Raw genomic sequence first — 19,011 nt, 5'->3', positions numbered from 1 at the left:
TTGTGGAAAATTTTTTAAATCTACCAAATCACTGGGGAAAAGAGTACAGATATATTCACTGTGTACCTTGTGAATGAGGTCCAGAATTTCCTGGCTGCTTTCTAATACACAAAACTGAAAAATGTGTCGTAGCATATCAGGCAGAATAGGTATAAGCCAAGATGAAGAGTTCTGAAAACAAAAACAGCAAATCTATAGTATACAATTCTTGGGTGTTAGCTTATTTAAAGAGTTATAAGTCAAGTAATACAACTGTTATATGGCTTTATCAAAAAGGTTCAACTGGGTGATAAGTTTTTACAAGATTTTGGAGCAAGAGAATCCTATTTCTTATTCCAAAGATTTAGAGAAATTAAATACCATCAGAGGAACTAGTATTTTAAAAATGCAGATTCTGTAGTAGCACAGCATAAAGTCTGCTTAGTAGAAAATATAAGATAAGGCTGGGAAAATATTTGGAGGCCAAATTCACTTCACCTGACAAGTGTGCAACCATCTCCTTTTCAATATGGTTGCAAAACGTAATATGGTTTTAGCTATTAGTATGATCTTAAAAAAATCACAAGGTATGCCTTAGCCCATCCAGGGCCAATCTGTCTATTGCAGATCTGAAAGCTGGCTGACCTATTTTCATTAATTTTGCACCTGTCTTCTAGCAGGCAATGATTTAGGCAGGAAATCTAATGCTGTTACTTTGTATTTACAGGTCTCTTTAATTAGACTGGTGGGGGAACGGGGTGCAATGAGGAGCTCATTATTATTTTCACTCCTTTAGAGATTATCCTTCTCGGAATTCCTCTCCCGCAACTTTTTTTAAGTAGTTAATGGACCTGTAGTATGCTACTAACTAGGACTCTACTAATCAAAAATTTCCCCCCTAATCTTAGGGAAAGTCTGCAACGTTTTGATGACCATTTAGCATTAATCCAGTACAGTGTAAACTAATAAACAGAAAAATTCTTGCCACAATCTGTTTACTTCACCAAGTTTAAATTAACTATAACCTGGAACACTATTACTAAAGTTATATGTGAATTCAAGCTTAAGAATGGCTTTTGAAAAAAATGTTTTGGTCTAGTTAAATAATTAACATAACAATTATTAGCATTTATGTTAGTGTTACATGCAGTCCCCAACATTTCTGTAGTGAGCATCAGACAGAGGGGAGTGCATCTGTGGGAATTACTGAGGAAAATAAATGATGGTTATTTAGTGTGACACAGATGGGGTAGTTTCTTCCCAGTTGCTTTATTCAGATTGATGTTCCCTGCTATGTACTGCCTTCCTAGAACTCAGAATAAAGAGAATTGATGGCACACAGAAATCAAATTATAATACAGTTCACTGTACCTGAAAATCAAGGTGAGACTTCTAGCCATCTATACTCCCTCACACTCTATCCTCCAGCCAATTTCCTTTCACCTCCTCTTTACTGCCATCATGTTCTCTCCAGCTTCCAGAGTTTCACCTGCTGCTCCTTCCTTTTACCCCGCTCTTCACTGGTTAAATTCTACTCATCCTTCAGATCTCAGCTTAGACTTCACTTTTAGCAGGACCTTCCCTGACCTTCACTCACCTCACTGGCTAGGATCCTGCAGCATCGTCTACTTCCTCTACCAGACACTCACCTCATTATGTTATTAGAGCTTGTCTAGTTGTCTGGGAGTTTCTCCTGTCTTGTTTAGTTTCCTATTTTAAGCTCTATAAAAGGGTAGAGACCTGTCTCTTTCTGGTCAGTATCTAAAGAATTGTAAACACATATTAGGCACTAAAATATTTGTTGAATAAATCCATATTGCTTAGAGGAAAATGGTCCAACGTCACAGACAGTAATGTGTGAAATTTCCCACAATTAATAGTTGGTAATAAATCCCTAACTGGCAAAACTGACAGGGTAAGATCTTGCCATTTTTCTTTTGCTACACCCCTTCCGTCTTCCCACAAGCATGCCCACAAAATGAGTAGATGTGGAAAAAAAGCAACAATCTGATCATCACCTCCAGGAACACCTGATTTGATTTCCTGCCTGGAGGCAAATTCATCATCATTTATATCCATATCAAATGATCTGGGGTTGCAGGGAAGGAGATTTGAAAAGAAGTTACAACAAGGTGATGAATCACACTGAGTTCTTCCACAAATTTGGTCTGAAATCCTATTTTGGCCCACCACAAGAGAAACACACACACAAACGCGCACATGTGCGCCGAACTCTTACACAATTTATAATGCTCTATTCATTTGTCCAATCAATATTTATTGAAAGTCAGCTAAATATTTAACCTCTGCTCTTGCTTTTTAACACCTCTGTAATATCTGGCCCATACCTAATTATGCAAATATTCTCTAATGCCAATCTTATTTAAGTGTATTCTTTTGGTCTTCTACACATGCCTATGTGAAATTTCTTATATCTTGAATCCCCACATTCCAACTCAATTTCATATATACCTTCATGCTAAATATAAGCTTCTTGCTAAAGTTTGCCTTTCAAACAAGTCAATGCTGCATGTAACTGAGATTTTAGAATGACTCATAAAGTGGCTGTGATGCAAGTGGAATGGAAAAGTTGACCCAGTCAGCAGAACAAAAGATTAATGTCTGGCATATTTTTCTAGATTGATGAGTCAAGTTCCAGCTATAACTCTTAGTGGTTACAACACTAGTTACTCTAGATATTCCAGTAAAGTAGTTCACTGAGAGACATAGAGATCCATAGACAGCACTCTTGTATGTACACACACAGTCATAAGCTAATGAGACAAAACATAAAGGAAAATCACATGGTAAATTCCTTCACTTTCATTGCCAAACTACTAGTTTAACAAAAACAGTTACACTTTGATGTTAAATCCTTACCAAATGAAACTAGTTTGGTATGCTTAAAAGTTATTCTTTCATGCTCCCTAAGAAGCCAGGCTTGCCAATACTTCCAAATGTTAACATCACAAACGCTATGGTATGTCACAGAGAAGACTAATGGTAGTAAGATTTCATAAATAACTGTATTAACTGTCGTTTTATTTAAGGATATTTTAGAGACGTGTATGCCTGCATACACAGTCATTATGGGATAAACCTTAAGATTAAGGGCATCTTTGTCATAAAGTCTTCTGGTTTCATAAAGTAAAACATAACAAAAAATTACTAAAGATAATCAGAATCCTTTCAAGGAAATAGAGGCATCAGTCTTTAAGAGGTACAGTGCAGATTTGGCCTCAACACTGCAGTTATTGAGAGGAATGGATTGAGAAGTTAGAAAATGAAACCAGTTTCAGCAATAGAGTTACCAGCAATTTAAAGAAGAGTTCATTTCACTTTGTACTTAAGATGACTTAATATACAAAAGTGAGAAAGCAATTCAATAGGCACTTAAATCCATTTTGTCTCCATGTAAAATTTGTAATTTTTTTTTTTACATTTTTATTTATTTTTGAGAGAGACACAGAGCACAAGTTGGGGAGGGGCAGAGAGAGAGGGAGACACAGAATCTGAAGCAGGTTCCAGCCTCCAAGCTGTCAGCACAGAGCCTGACATGGGGCTCGAACTCACAGACCGTGAGATCATGACCTGAGCTGAAGGCAGACACTTAACCAACTGAGCCACCCAGGCGCCCCTCCATGTAAAATTTAAAACTGAAAGTCAGCCAGAATTGGACCAGATTCTGAGCCTGAAATCAGTAACTGTGAGTGGTGCAGCTACAAGAGCTTGGGAAAGTTTAATTTTTGGTCACCAGTTCCTTCATCGGCAACACAGAATGGCAGTAGCCACCCATGTTACATGCTTACCAGCATTCACAGCATAAAGGCCTCAATAATAACTTGGATTATTACTATAATATCATTCTTACACCTCAGTATATAAATAAGATTGCAAATTATTAGAAAAGAATTCCCAGAACTTGAAGTATTAATTATTGTTCTTACTATCTGTACTATTAATTATTTGTACAGCATTAACATTTTAATAAAGCACTTTCATTTACATTATCTTACTTAGCCCATATAAGTCTAAGGAACACTGGGTGAAGATTATCACCAGAACAGTTAAAGCAACTTGACCAAGATCATAAATTTAACAAACAGTAGAGCCAAGGTTAGAGTCCAGATTTTTTATTTAGTTAAGGCATCTTTTCATTAAGCCACTGAAGTAATAATAGTCATAGAAAGCAGCTCAGAAAAAGGGAAGTTCAAGTGAGAACAGATTTTTTTTTTTTTAATGTTTATCGATGTCACAAATAGTGAGATTATGACCTGAGCCAAAATCAACAGTCAGGCACCTAACCAAATGAGCCACCAGGTACCCCAATGAGAATAGATCTTTATCATCACCATACGTCGTCTATCATCTCTCACCCAAATTCCTGGAGCCAAATATATTTTGAAATTCATAATTTTTCAAATTTTATAACAATACTGAGGTTGTATATACTGCATGCTATGTAATATCCTCAACAGGGCCTGTGGTGGCACCCAAATATGTTATTATTTCTGAAGCAAAATTTGTGAATGGGCGTATTTACTAGGATAAAGACTTAAAAGTTTCTCTTCAAGATGAGCAGGCTTTCCACCAAGTGAGTAGTTTGAGAAGTTGGTTCACTTTACAAAAAAAAAACTTCGGATTTCAAAACTGCAAATAAGAGATCATGAACTTGTATTATAAGACAGTTTGCAGGTAGCTATGAAGCAGTCAATAGCAACCATCAGGTAATGCTGTAGAGAAGAATACAATAACAGATACAACCATCGGACATAGTTTACTCTGATACTTTCTCAGCAAATAATGTTGCTGAGATCATAAAAGTAATAATAACCATTAAGTTTTCACTGCATCATGACTTCAGGTAATAACAACAAAAAAATCACAGTGAGTTATAGAAGCTGGAATTGTTTAGTGGCACTAGAGAACTGCCCTATTCCCTGAAGGAAAGATACAGAAAGAAAGGGAGATAATATTTTGGAAGGACAGTGTATATGTGGGGGAGAGGGGACAAGTGATGAGCCATGTGCCAAAATACTCTCATGAAAGGAATCAAAGGCATCCAAATTGGTGAGCAAGAAGTAAAACTGTCACTATTTGCAGATGACACGATACTATATATAGAGAACCCTAAAGACTTTACCAAAATCCTACTAGAAATGACAGATGAATTCAGTAAGCTTGCAGGGTATAAAATTAATATACAGAAATCTGCTGCATTTCTCTGCACCAATAATGAAGCAACAGAAAGAGAAGAAAATAATCCCATTTACAACTGTACCAAAAATAATAACTAGGAATACAGTTAACCAAGGAAGTGAGAGACCTGTACCCTGAAAAATAAAACTGATGAAAAAAACTGAAGATAACACAAATGGAAAGATATTCCATGCTCCTGGACTGGAAGAACAAATATTGCTAAAATGCCCATAACACCCACACCAATCTACAGATTTAATACAATCCCTAAAAAAATACCAACAGGGATAGGGGATGGGGGAGAGGGGAAAGTAGGTGATGGGCAATGAGGAGGGCACTTGTTGGGATGAGCACTGGGTGTTGTATGGAAGCCAATTTGACAATAAATTATATTTAAAAAAAGAAAGAAAACTGAAATTAAAAAAGAAAAAAAAATACCAACAGGGAGTGCCTGGGTGGCTCAGTCAGTTAAGCGCCTGACTCGATTTTGGCTCAGGTCATGATCTCACAGTTCATGAGATCAAGTCCTATGCCGAATCTGCACTGTCAGAATAAATAAATGTCAACGTAAATATTTTAAAAAATATACCAACAGCATTTTTCACAGAACTAGAACAAACATTCCAGAGCTAGAACATTCCTAAAATTTGTATGGAGCCACAAAAGACCCTGAATGGCCAAAGTAATTTTGAAAACAGAACAAAACTGGAGGTATCACATTCCTAGATTCCAAGTTATACTACAAAGCTGTAGTAATCAAAACAGTATGGTGCTGGAACACAGACACATAGATCAATGAAACAGAATAGAGAGCCAGAAATAAACCCATGATTATATATTATATGGTCAATTGATCGTTGATAAAGGAGGCAAAAATATGCAATAAGAAAAAGTCTCTTCAACAAATGCTGTTGGGAAAACTGGACAGCTACATGCAAAAGAATGAAACTGGACTACCACCTTCTTACACCATACACAAAAATAAAACTCAAAATGGATTAAGGACCTAAATGTGAGCCTGAAACCATAAAAATCTTAGAAGAGAGCACAGGCAGTAATTTCTCTGACACTGGCCATAGGAACTTTTTTTTTTTAGATAGGTCTCCTCAGGCAAGGGAAACAAAAGCAAAAAATAAACTAAAAGCTTTTGCACAGCAAAGGAAACAATCAACAAAACCAGAAGGCAACCTTCAGAATGGGAGCAGATATTTACAAATGACATACCTGATAAAGGGTTAGTATCCAAAATATATAAAGAACTTCTAAAACTCAACACCAAAAAAAAAAAAAAAAATACAATTGAAAAATGGGCAGAAGACATGAATGGACATTTCTCCAAAGAAGACATACACATGGCCAATACACACATGAAAAGATGCTGAACATCACTCATCATCAGGGAAATGTAAATCAAAGCTACAGTGAAATATCACACTTGTCAGAATGGGGGGGGGGGGGCGGGGGGTCACAGAAGGAATGACTGGTCATGTGTCTGTGAGGGTGCAAACTTCCTGTTCCGTAGACCAGAGACACCATTTTCATCATTAGGCCACCAACACTGATCAACCCCAGTGAGCCAAACAGTGCCACCAAGTGGAGAATGAAGCCATTACACCAAGCCCCACCTCCCTGAGCCCTCCAGGCACCTCTACTCTAAGGCATGTGGGCCTGAGAATCAGAGTAGCAGCTCCTTCTCCCAGAAGATCAGCACAAATCCCTTCCGCTGTCTTAGTCAATTGACCATAGACTGCTGCAAAGTGCCACCTGCAGGGCAAAGGAGATCTAGCTTCATTTGGGTTTTTTGTTTGTTCATTTTCGTTGTTGTTGTTGCTTCTGTTTTGGTTTTGCTATTTTTGTTTTCGTGGATACAGAAGGAGCAAAGTTTATTTTATTTTACTACTTAAAAAATGTTTTCTCTCTTCTTTTTTTCTTTTTCTTTTTTTTTTTTTTCAACGTTTTTTATTTATTTTTGGGACAGACAGAGACAGAGCATGAACGGGGGAGGGGCAGAGAGAGAGGGAGACACAGAATCGGAAACAGGCCCCAGGCTCCGAGCCATCAGCCCAGAGCCTGACGCGAGGCTCGAACTCACAGACCGCGAGATTGTGACCTGGCCGAAGTCGGACGCTCAACCGACTGCGCCACCCAGGCGCCCCTCTCTTCTTTTTTTCTATCAAGCTTCTCTTAATAAGCAGACCAAAACACACCTAGGATCTAACTTCCTTTATTTGATTTTTTTAATTCTTTAATTTTTATTTCATTCTAATATTACTGTTTTTTCTTCCTCCAAAATGACAAGACAGAGAAATTCACCTCAAAAGAAAGAACAGGAAGAAATGATGGCCAGGGATTTAACTAATGCAGATATGAATAAGATGTCTGAACTAGAATTTAAAACAACAATTATAAAGATACTAGCTGGGCTTGAAAAAAGCATAGAAGACACCAGAGAATCCCTTTCTACAAAGAAAAGAACTAAAATCTAGTAAGGTCAAAATTTAAAATGCTATACATGAGAGGCAATCCCAAATGTAGGCCATAAAAACGAAGATGGACAAGCCAGAAGAGCAAATTATCAGTACAGAAGATAAACAATGAAGCTGAAAGAAGAGGGAAACAAAGGTCAGGGATCATGAAGGCAGAATTAGGGAACTCAGTGATTTATTAAAACATAACAACATTCGGGGGCGACTGAGGGGCTCAGCTGGTTAAGTGTCAGGCTCTTGATTTCAGCTCAGGTCATGATCTCACAGTTTGTGGGATTGAGCCCCGCGTCAGGCTCTGTGCTAACAACAAGGAGCCTGCTTGGGATTCTCTCTCACCTTCTCTCTCTGGCCTTCCCCGGCTTGTGTGCTCTCTCTCTCTCTCAAAACAAATAAACATTTAAAAAAGTAATAACATTCATATTATATGAATCCCAGAAGACGAAGGGAGAGAAAAAGGGGCAGAAGGTTTACGTGAGCAAATTATAGCTGAAAACTTCCCTAATCTGGGGAAGGGAACAGACATCAAAATCCAAGTAGCACAGAGAGCTCCATTAAATTCAACAAAAGCCAGACATCACCAATATACCATAGTGAAATTCACAAAATACACAAAGAAAGAATCCTGAAAGCAGCAAGGGGAAAAAAGTCATTAACCTAACACTGAGAGACGAATCAGGTTTGCAGGAGACCTGTCCACAGAAACTTGGCAGGACAGAAAGAAGAGGCAAGATAAATTCAACATGCTGAATGGGAAAAATATGGAACCAAGAATACTCTATGCAGCAGGGTTGTCATTCAAAATAGAGTAAGAGAGGGGCACCTGGGTAGCCGACTTCAGCTCAGGTCATGATCTCACCGTCCGTGAGTTCAAGCCCCATGTCGGGCTCCGTGCTGACAGCTCAGAGCCTGGAGCCCACTTCAGATTCTGTTTCCCTCTCTCTCTGCCCCCCTCACCCCCACTCATGCTCTGTCTCTCTCTGTCTCAAAAATAAATAAAAACACTAAAAAAAAAAAAATAGAGTAAGAGATAGAGTTTCTCAGACAAAAACTAAAGGAGTTTGTGACCACTAAACCAGCCCTGCAAGAAATTTCAAGGGGAATTCTTTGAGTTGGGAGAGGAGGGGAGGGAAACTAAAAGCAACAAAGACTAAAAAGTACCAGAGCATCACCAGAAACACCAACTCTACAGGTAACACAATGGCCCTATTTCATATCTTTTAATAATCACTCTGAATGTAAGTGGATGAAATACTCTAGTACAGGGTATTAGAACAGATTTAAAAACAAGGTCCCTCTATATGCTGCCTACAAGAGACTCATTTTAGACCTAAAGACAACTGCAGACTGAAAGTGAGGGGATGGAGGACCATCTATCATGCTAATGGACATCAATGAAAGCTGAAGTAGCCATACTAATACAAGACAATCTAGATTTTAAAACCAAAGTTGTAACAAGAGATAAAGAACAGTATTATATCATAATTAAGGGAGGGGTCTATCCATCAAAAATATCTAACAACTGTAAATATTCATGCCAGCTTGGAAGCACCCAAATATATAAATCAATTAATAACATAAAGAAACTCATTGATAATAATACAATTATGGTAGGGGGCTTTAACACCCCACTTACAGCAATGGACAGATCATCTAAGCAGAAAATCGACAAGGAAACAATGGCTTTGAACACACTGGACCAGATGGAATTTATTTCATCCTAAAACAGAATACACATTCTTCTCGAGTACACACGGAACATTCTCCAGAAGAGATCACATACTGGATCACAAATCAACCCTCAACAAGTACACAAAGATTGGGATCATAGCATGCATATTTTCAAATCACAGTGCTATGAAACTTAAAGTGTACCACAAGAAAAAAATTTGGAAAGCCCTTAAATACATTAAGGTTACAGAACATCCTACTAAAGAATGAACAGATTAACCAGGAAATCAACGAAGAAATTTAAAAAATACATGGAAGCACATGAAAATGAAAACATGACAGTCCAAAATCTTTGGGATGCAGCAAAGGCAGTTATAACAAGGAAGTATATCACAATTCAGGCCTATCTTGAGAAGCAAGAAAGGTCCCTACACAACTTAATCTTACGCCTAAAGGAGCTAGAAAAGAGACAGCATATAAAGTCTAAACCAGCAGAAGAAGGGAAATAATAAAGATTAGAGCAGAAATAATTGATAAACAAAAACAGAACAGATCAACAAAACTAAGAGCTGGTTCTTCGAAAAAATTAACAAAATTGATAAATTCTTAGCGAAACTTACCAAAAAGAAAAGAGAAAGGATCCATATAAAATCACTAATGAAAGAGGAGAGATCACAACCACCAACAGAGAAATATAAACAATTATAACAAAATATTATCAAAATTACATGCCAACAAACAGGGCAATGTGGAAGAAATGGACAAATTCGTAGAAACTGACAAACTACCAAAACTGAAACAGGAAGAAATAGAAAATTTGCACAGACCCATAACCAGCAAAGAAACTGAATAAAAATCTCCCAACAAATAAGAGTCCTGTGCCAGATGGCTTCCCAGGAGAATTCTACCAAACATTTATAGAAGAGTTAATAAATATTCTTCTCAAACTGTTCCAAAAAAAAAATAGAAAGAAAACTCCCAAACTCATCCTATTGATAGGGGTTTAGTATCCAAAATCTATAAAGAACTTATCGGGGTGCCTGAGCGGCTCAGTCAGTTAAGCATCCAACTTCGACTCAGGTCATGATCTCACAGTTCCTGGGTTCGGGCCTGGCAACAGGCTCTGTGCTGACAGCTCAGAGCCTGAAGCCTGCTTCAGATTCTGTGTCTCCCTCTCTCTCTGCTCCTCCCCTGCTTGTACTCTCTCTCTCAAAAATAAACAAACATTTAAAAAAAAAAAAAAAGACCTTATCAAATATCTAAAAAACAAATAACCCAGTTAAGAAACTGGCAGAAACATGAATAGACACTTTTACACAGAAGACATCCACATGCCTAACAGACACATGAAAAGATTTGCTCAACATCACTCATCATCCGGGAAATGCAAATCAGAACCACAATGAGGTACCACCTCACGCTTTGTCAGAATGGATAAAATAAACAACACAAGAAACAACAGGTATTGAAGAGGATGCGGAGAAACCCTCTTGCACTGTTGATGGTTATGCAAAATGGTGCGGCAACTTTGGAGAACAGTATAGAGGTTCTTCAACAAACTAAAAATACACTACCCTATGATCCAGCAATTGCTCCGTTAGGTATTTACCCAAAACACACAAAAATACAGATTCAAAGGGGTACATTCACCCCAATGTTTATAGCAGCATTATCAACAAGGCCAAACTATGGAGAGAGTCCAAATGTCCATCAACTTATGAATGGGTAAAGAAGATGTGGTTGGGGCACCTGGATGGCTCAGTCAGTTCAGCATCCGACTCTTGGTTTTGGCTCAGGTCATGATCTCACAGTGGTTCGTGAGTTCAAGCCCCACATCGGGCTCTGTGTGGAGCCTGCTTGGAATTCTCTCCCCCTCTCTCTCTGCCCCCTGCCTCTGCTCTTGCATGCGCGTTCTCTCTCTCAAAATAAACTTAAAAAAAAAATTTATTTATGCACATGGAATGTCCTCCAGAATAGATCACATACTGGGACACAAATCAGTCCTCAAGTACAAAAAGACTGAGATCATACCATGCATATTTTTAGACCACAACATGGTGAAACTCTAAATCAATCACAAGAAAAAATTTGGAAAGGTAAACAAATACTTGGAGACTAAAGAACATCCTACTAAAGAATGAATGGGCCAACCAAGAAGTTAAAGAGGAAATTAAAAAGTACATGGAAGCCAATGAAAGTGATCATACCACATCCCAAAACCTCAGGGACACAGCAAAGGCAGTTTTAAGAGGGAAGTATATAGCAATCCAGGCCTTCCTAAAGAAGGAAGAAAGGTCTCAGATACATAACCAAATTTACACCTTAAAGAACTGGAAAAAGAACAGTAAATAAAACCCAAAACCAGCAGAAGACAGGAAATAAAGATTAGAGCAGAAATCAATGCTACCAAAACCAAAAAAACAGTAGAACAAATCAATGAAACCAGAAGCTGGTTCTTTGAAAGAATTAATAAAATTGATAAACCACTAGCCAGTTTGATCAAAAAGAAAAAGGAAAGGACCCAAATAAATAAAATCAAGAATGAAAGAGCAGAGTTCACAACCAAGACAGCAGAAATAAAAACAATAATAAGAGAATATTATGAGCAATTATACACCAATAAAATGGGCAATCTGGAAGAAACAGACAAATTCCTAGAAACATATAAACTACCACAACTGAAACAGGAAGAAATAGAAAATTTGAGCAGACCCATAACCAGTAAAGAAATCGAATTACTAATAAAAAAACATCTCCCCAAAAACAAGAGTCCAGGGCCAGATGGCTTTCCAGGGGAATTTTACCAAACATTTAAGGAGAGTTAACACCTATTCTCTTGAAGCTGTTCCAAAAAATAGAAATGGAAGGAAAACTTCCAAACTCTATGAAGCCAGCATTACCTTGATTCCACAATCAGACAGAGACCCCACTAAAAAGCACTAGTGACCAATTTCCCTGATGAATATGGATGCAAAAACCCTCAACTAGGTATTAGCCAACTGGATCCAAAAATACGTTAAAAAAAATTATTCACCACGACCAAGTGGGATTTATACCTGGGATGCAGGGCTGGTTCAACATCTGCAAATCAATGTGATTCATCACATCAATAAAACAAAGGACAAGAACCACACGATCCTCTCACTAGATGCAGAGAAAGCATTTGACAAAATACAGCATGCTTTCTTCATAAAAACCCTCAAGAAAGTAGGGGTAAAAGGATCATACCTCAAGATCATAAAAGCCATATACGAAAGACCCAATGCTAATATCATCCTCAGTGGGGAAAAACTGAGAGATTTCCCCCTAAGGTCAGGAACAAGACAAGGATGTCCACTCTCGCCACTGTTATTCAACACAGTATTGGAAGTCTTAGCCTCAGCAATCAGACAACACAAAGAAATAAAAGGCATCCAAATCAGCCAGGAGGAGGTCCAACTTCCACTCTTCGCAGATGACATGATACTCTATATGGAAAACCCAAAAGATTCCACCAAAAAACTGCTAGAACTGATCCATGAATTCAGCAAAGTTGCAGGATGTAAAATCAATGCACAGAAATCAGTTGTATTCCTACAGACTAATAATGAAGCAACAGAAAGAGAAATCAAGGAATCAATCCCATTTACAATTGCACCAAAACCCATAAAATACCTAGGAATAAATCTAACCAAAGAGGTGAAAAATCTATACACTGAAAACTATAGATAGCTTATGAAAGAAAATAAAGAAGAGACAAAAAAAATGGAAAAATATTTCATGGTCCTGGATAAGAAGAACAAATATTGTTAAAAATGTCAATACTACCCAAAGCAATATACATATTCATTGCAATACCTATCAAAATAACGCCAGCATTCTTCACAGAGATAGAACAAACAATTCTAAAATTTGCATGAAACCAGAAAAGAACTCAAATAGCCAAAACAATCTTGAAAAAGAAAACCAAAGCTGGAGGCATCACAATCCTGGACTTCAAGCTGAATTACAAAGCTGTAATCATCAAGACAGTATGGTACTGACACAAGAACACTCAGATCAATGGAACAGAATAGAGAACCCAGAAATGGACCCACAAACGTATGGCCAACTAATCTTTGACAAAGCAGGAAAGAATATCCAATGGAATAAAGACAGTCTCTTCAGCAAGTGGTGCTGGGACAACTGGATGGCGACATGCAGAAGAATGAACCTGGACCACTCTCTTACACCATACACAAAAACAAACTCAAAACGGATGAAAGACCTAAATGTAAGACAGGAAGCCATCAAAATCCTCGAGGAGAAAGCAGGCAAAATCCTCTTTGATGTCAGCCGTGGCAACTTCTCACTCAACATGTCTCCAGAGGCACGGGAAACAAAAGCAGAAGTGAACTATTGGGACCTCATCAAGATAAAAAGCTTCTGCACAGCAAAGGAAACAATTAGCAAAACTAAAAGGCAACTGACTGAATGGGAGAAGATATTTGCAAATGACATATCAGATGAAGGGTTGGTATCCAAAATCTATAAAGAACTTATCAAACTCAACATGGAAAAGACAAAGAATCCAGTGAAGAAATGGACAAAAGACATAAAATAGACACTTCTCCAAAGAAGACATCCAGATGGCAAACCAACACATGAAAAAATGCTCAATATTACTCATCATCAGGGAAATACAAATCAAAACCACAATGAGATACTACCTCACACCAGCCAGAATGGCTAACATTAACAACTCAGGCAACAAAAGATGTTGGGGAGGATGCAGAGAAAGAGGATCTCTTTTGCACTGCTGATGGGAATGCAAACTGGTACAGCCACTCTGGAAAACAGTATGGAGGTTCCTCAAAAAATTAAAAATAGAACTACCCTACAATCCAGCAACTGCACTACTAGGCATTTATCCAAGGGATACAGGTGTGCTGTTTCGAAGGGGCACATGCACCCCAATGTTTATAGCAGCGCTATCAACAACAGCCAAAGTATGGAAAGAGCCCAAATGTCCATCAGCAGATGAATGGATAAAGAAGATGTGGTGTGTGTGTGTGTGTGTGTATATATATATATATCCTCGAAGAGAAAGCAGACGCAGACACACACACACACACACACACACACACACACACACACACAGTGGAGTATTACTCTGCACTCAAAAAGAATGAAATATTCCCATTTGCAACTACGTGGATGGAACTAGAGGGTATTATGCTAAGCAAAATTAGTCAGAGAAAGATATCGTATGACTTCACTCATATGAGGAATTTAAGATACAAAACAGATGAACATAAGAGAAGGGAAGCAAAAATATAAAAACAGGGAGGGGGACAAAACATAAGAGACTTTTAAATGTAGAGAACAAACAGAGGGTTGATGGAGGGGTTGTGGGAGATGGGATGGGCTAAGTGGGTAAGGGGCATTAAGGAATCTACTCCTGAAATCACTGTTGCACTATATGCTAAGTAACTTGGATGTGAATTTAAAAAATAAATTAAAAAAATTAAAAAAATTATTTAAAGATGTGTTATATACATATACTCTACAATAGAATATTACTCAGCCAACAAAAAGAATGAAATCTTGCCATTTGCAACAACGTGAATAAGCTAGAATATATTATGCTGAGTGAAATAAGTCAATCAGAGAAAGACAAATACCATATGATTTCACTCATATGTCAAATTTAAGAAACGTAACAGATGAACAATGGGGGGCATAGAGAAGAGAGGAAAACAAACTACAAGGGACTCTTAATGACAGAGAACAAACCATGGTTTGACAGAGGGAGATGGTGGGAGATGGGCTAGATGCTTGATGGGTACTAAGGAAGACACTTATGATGAGCACTGGGTGTTGTATGTAAGTGATGAATCACTGAATTCTACTCCTGAAATCAAAATTGCAATGTATTTTAACTAAAATTTACATTTAAAAAATGCAAAAATACATACATACATATATACATACGTACGTACGTACGTACATACGTATAAATAAGGGAGGATTAGGGGTCTTTTGTTTTTTGTGGGGTTTTTTTGGGAAGACTAGTTTTTAGCCCTATCACCCAAATCCTCCTGGTCCTTCAGCACTTAGTCTAACCTTCAGTGCTGCTTCCTGACATCTCTCATTTTCTGCTCTTCCATTATTTAACTCTTTTATTAAACTTATCATGGAAGGGGCAGCTGGGTGGCTCAGTCAGTTAAGCTTCTGACTTTGGCTCAGGTCCTGATCTCATGGTTCATGGGTTCAAGCCCCACATCAGGATCTCTGCTGTCAGCATAGAGCCCGCTTCAGATCCTCTGTCCCCCTTTCTCTACCCCTCCCCTGCTCACATTTTCTCTCTCAAAAATAAATAAATGTTTAAGAAAAAAACTTATCATGTAAGAGTCTTGTCACAATCACGCTGTAAATTTTTACAAGGTAAAAATAAGAACCATGTTGGATTTTTAAAAAATTTCTCTGAATAACCTGCATAGAATTTTATACAAATTTATTTAACAAATATTGGAGAGCTCTGCATAAGTGGTGGCTGACATACTACAAATCACAAATAAAGAACAGTAAGAGTTCTGGTATATGATCAAGAGTCCTCATCAATTTTTTACATATACTAGGGCCAAAGTTTCATTTACAAGCCAGTAAAGGCAAATTCAAAAGACAAAAATAGTTGAGTCCTAGATAAGAAAATCAACACCGCAGAACATAGAGATGTTTTCACAACCATGTAATTTTAATAACCAATATCGACAATCATTTAGGGGCTAAAAAATAGAGAAGAGGATTTAGAACAACCTTGGTATCTTACCTAAACTGTAAAAATTTTGAAATATAAGAGGAAACACCACATTATAAGACTAACAAGAGAAGTCAGATTGAGATTGACAGATTAGAGAGAAAAAAAAATAGGAAAGAGCAATTGAAAAAGAACAGTTCAGTCACTGACAGCAGCACCTCTCATGTATCACAATATTCCCACACTATACCATAGTAAGCACCATATAAAAACTAATAACCAACAAACAATATTGGTGGGCTGATTGATCAAAAAATATTACCTTATGTTTAATACAGTTGAAGATCATGATCAGGTGTGTCAATCATTTTAATGTTAACTATTTTTGGTTAAAAAGTATGTTTCAGTTATTTAGAAAATCCATTTATATATAATACTATAAATAAATTACTAAAATACCTAACTTAAGTAAATATATTACCAAATAATTAAAAACCACTGAAGTTAAAAAGAGGCTGCAAGTAGTTTAATCACCTTAATAAAAAACAGAAAGACTTAAAAGAACGATGTTGGACGTGTATCCAAAATACACAAAGAAATCTTAAAATTCAAGAGTAAGAAAACTCAATCCAAAAAAAAAAAAAAAAAAGGAAAAAACCTGAATAGACATTTCAGCAAAGAAGAGATACAGATGGCAAATAAGCACATGAAACTATGCTCAACATCACATATCATTGGAAAACTGCAATTTTAAGTAAGATACCGCTACACATTTATTAGAAGGGCTAAAATCTACAACACTGACAATATCCAGTATTGGTGAGGATGCGCAGCAACAAGAACTCTCATTCACTGCTGATGGAAATACAAAATGGTATAGCCACTTTGAAAGACACTTTCTTATAAAATTAAACATCTCCTTATGCTCTTTGGTGTTTACCTAAGCACACTGAAAATTTGTGCCCATACGAAAACCTGCACATGAATGTTTACAACTTTATTCATAATTGTCCAAAACAGGAAGCAACCAAGATATCCTCAATAAGTGAGTAAATCAACTGTGGTATGCCCATACAATGGAACATTATTCAGTGATAAGAAGGAATGATCTATCGAGTCACAAAAAGACATAAAGAAACCTTAATTTCACATTGCTAAGTGAAAGAAGCCAATCTGAAAAGGCTACATATTGCATGACTCTCAACTATTTGACATTCTGGAAAAGGTAAAACTATGGAGACTTAAAAAAGGTAAGTGACTGTTAAGAATCCGGAAGGAGGAAAAGAGGGGTACTTAAGTGGAGCACAGGTCTTTTTTTTTTTTTAAGGCAGTGAAACTAGTTTATATGATACTGTAATGGCAGATACATACCACTGTGCATTTGCCAAAACCCATACAAAACAGTATGAAGAGTGAACCCTAATATAAACTATGGACTTTACTTAATAATAATGGATGAATATTGGTTACCAAGCATAAGAAATGTACTACACTAATGCAAGATGTTAACTATAGGGAAAAGTGTGGGTGGGGGAATATGGAGGCATATACGAACTACATACTTTTCACTCAATATTTTGGTCAACCTAAAACTGCTCTTAAAAGTACATCTGTTAGAAAAACAATAACATGAAATAAGGAAATCTGTTAACTTTAAGAGGATTAACCAAAGCAAATTTAACCTTACACCAAAAACATTTAGACAAAAACCACAAAACAAAAATGAAGTGAAAATTCAAAACAACCCATGCCAGTGTGTCTTATCAGCCCATGCCTCATCAAATGAGGATTATAAAACACACCTGATAGACCTCAGAAGATTCTGATTAGATCAAATAAAAAAATACAGCAAAACAAAATTTATAGACACTGATTCAAAGAAGTACAATACAATCCCATGCTGCAGATTAAAGCAAGTCTACATGGAATATTTCTAATTCACAAAGAAATGTGTGGTTAGTGAACATAAGAGAGACATTTACCCATCCTAGAATCTACTGTCTTAAAAAAACAAAACAAACAAACACAAAAACCCACTGCTTTTTAAAGATCACTGGCTCAAACTGTAGTGCCAACAAATAACAGCATGTCCTAAGAATGGATTATGATACTTCCCTACATTCTAGTATTTCGTTTGACCTATAGTTACTTTAAAAATAGAAATGTTAAGTCTTTTATAGGCAGGGCAAAGATTCCTTAGGTCAGCACAGACTCCATTCACATACTGATATTACGTGAATGATCTCTCTAGGCACTTCATGTTGTGACTTCTGATGTTTACTACCCTTGGAAATACCATGTGCTTAAGATTATTAATTCTTAAGAGAGGCAAGTGCCTAGTAATTTCATCATCACTCTTTAGAAGTCATACTGTAGAGCTCCAAATGTAGCCTCCTAACCTGGGATATGTTCTGCCAACCACCTATCTGACAACCACATGAAGCAAGCTAAGACTGAATAACAGATCTCTGAAACAAAGAGACTATTCGATTGATCTTTCACTCAACAAGTATTTGTTGAAGGCCTCCTATGTGTTAAGCACTATTCTAAGTGCTGGGAATATGACCTAGAACAAAATATTAAAATATTTCTGCCCTCATGGTGATTATATTTTTATATGTCTACATGGTCACCATACCATTTCTACTAGCCCAGCATCCTCCTGATCTTTGGATATGTAGCAAAGGTAACCAGACTGATTGAGTTTATAAAATGATTCTATGTAATTTCAGTATCACTACACATAGTTATTAGTTCTTACCTGGTCCTGTGTTGATAATAACGTAAATAGAGTCTCCAATGCTGCTCTTCGAACTGATGATATAGTGTGATGCAAAAAAGGCCAGACACGTGGAACTAGAACTGTGAGTGACTGCTGAATACTAATAAACAAGACACAAATTAGGCTTACTCATTTTCAGTTGAAATTCTATTGATACATTTTCTAAATATGTCCTGTAG

At 37.1% G+C, this 19,011-nt stretch overlaps 1 protein-coding gene across 2 annotated transcripts in view; it reads right to left on the bottom strand.

Annotated features, from left to right (window-relative positions):
• BTAF1 (B-TFIID TATA-box binding protein associated factor 1) overlaps window positions 1-19,011 on the bottom strand; it is a 120,067-nt gene that overhangs the window by 55,528 nt on the left and 45,528 nt on the right. For both annotated transcript variants that reach the window (XM_058697151.1, XM_058697152.1), the window contains 2 exons: window positions 18,812-18,932; window positions 67-171 (listed from right to left, as the gene is read on the bottom strand). In XM_058697151.1, coding sequence (XP_058553134.1) covers window positions 67-171; window positions 18,812-18,932 — 226 coding nt within the window. The remainder of the gene's footprint in view (window positions 1-66; window positions 172-18,811; window positions 18,933-19,011) is intronic.

The sequence above is a fragment of the Neofelis nebulosa genome, chromosome 13 (assembly GCF_028018385.1).
Source record: "Neofelis nebulosa isolate mNeoNeb1 chromosome 13, mNeoNeb1.pri, whole genome shotgun sequence".
Taxonomy (NCBI): domain Eukaryota; kingdom Metazoa; phylum Chordata; class Mammalia; order Carnivora; family Felidae; genus Neofelis; species Neofelis nebulosa.
This window is presented reverse-complemented; position numbering and strand designations above follow the sequence as displayed.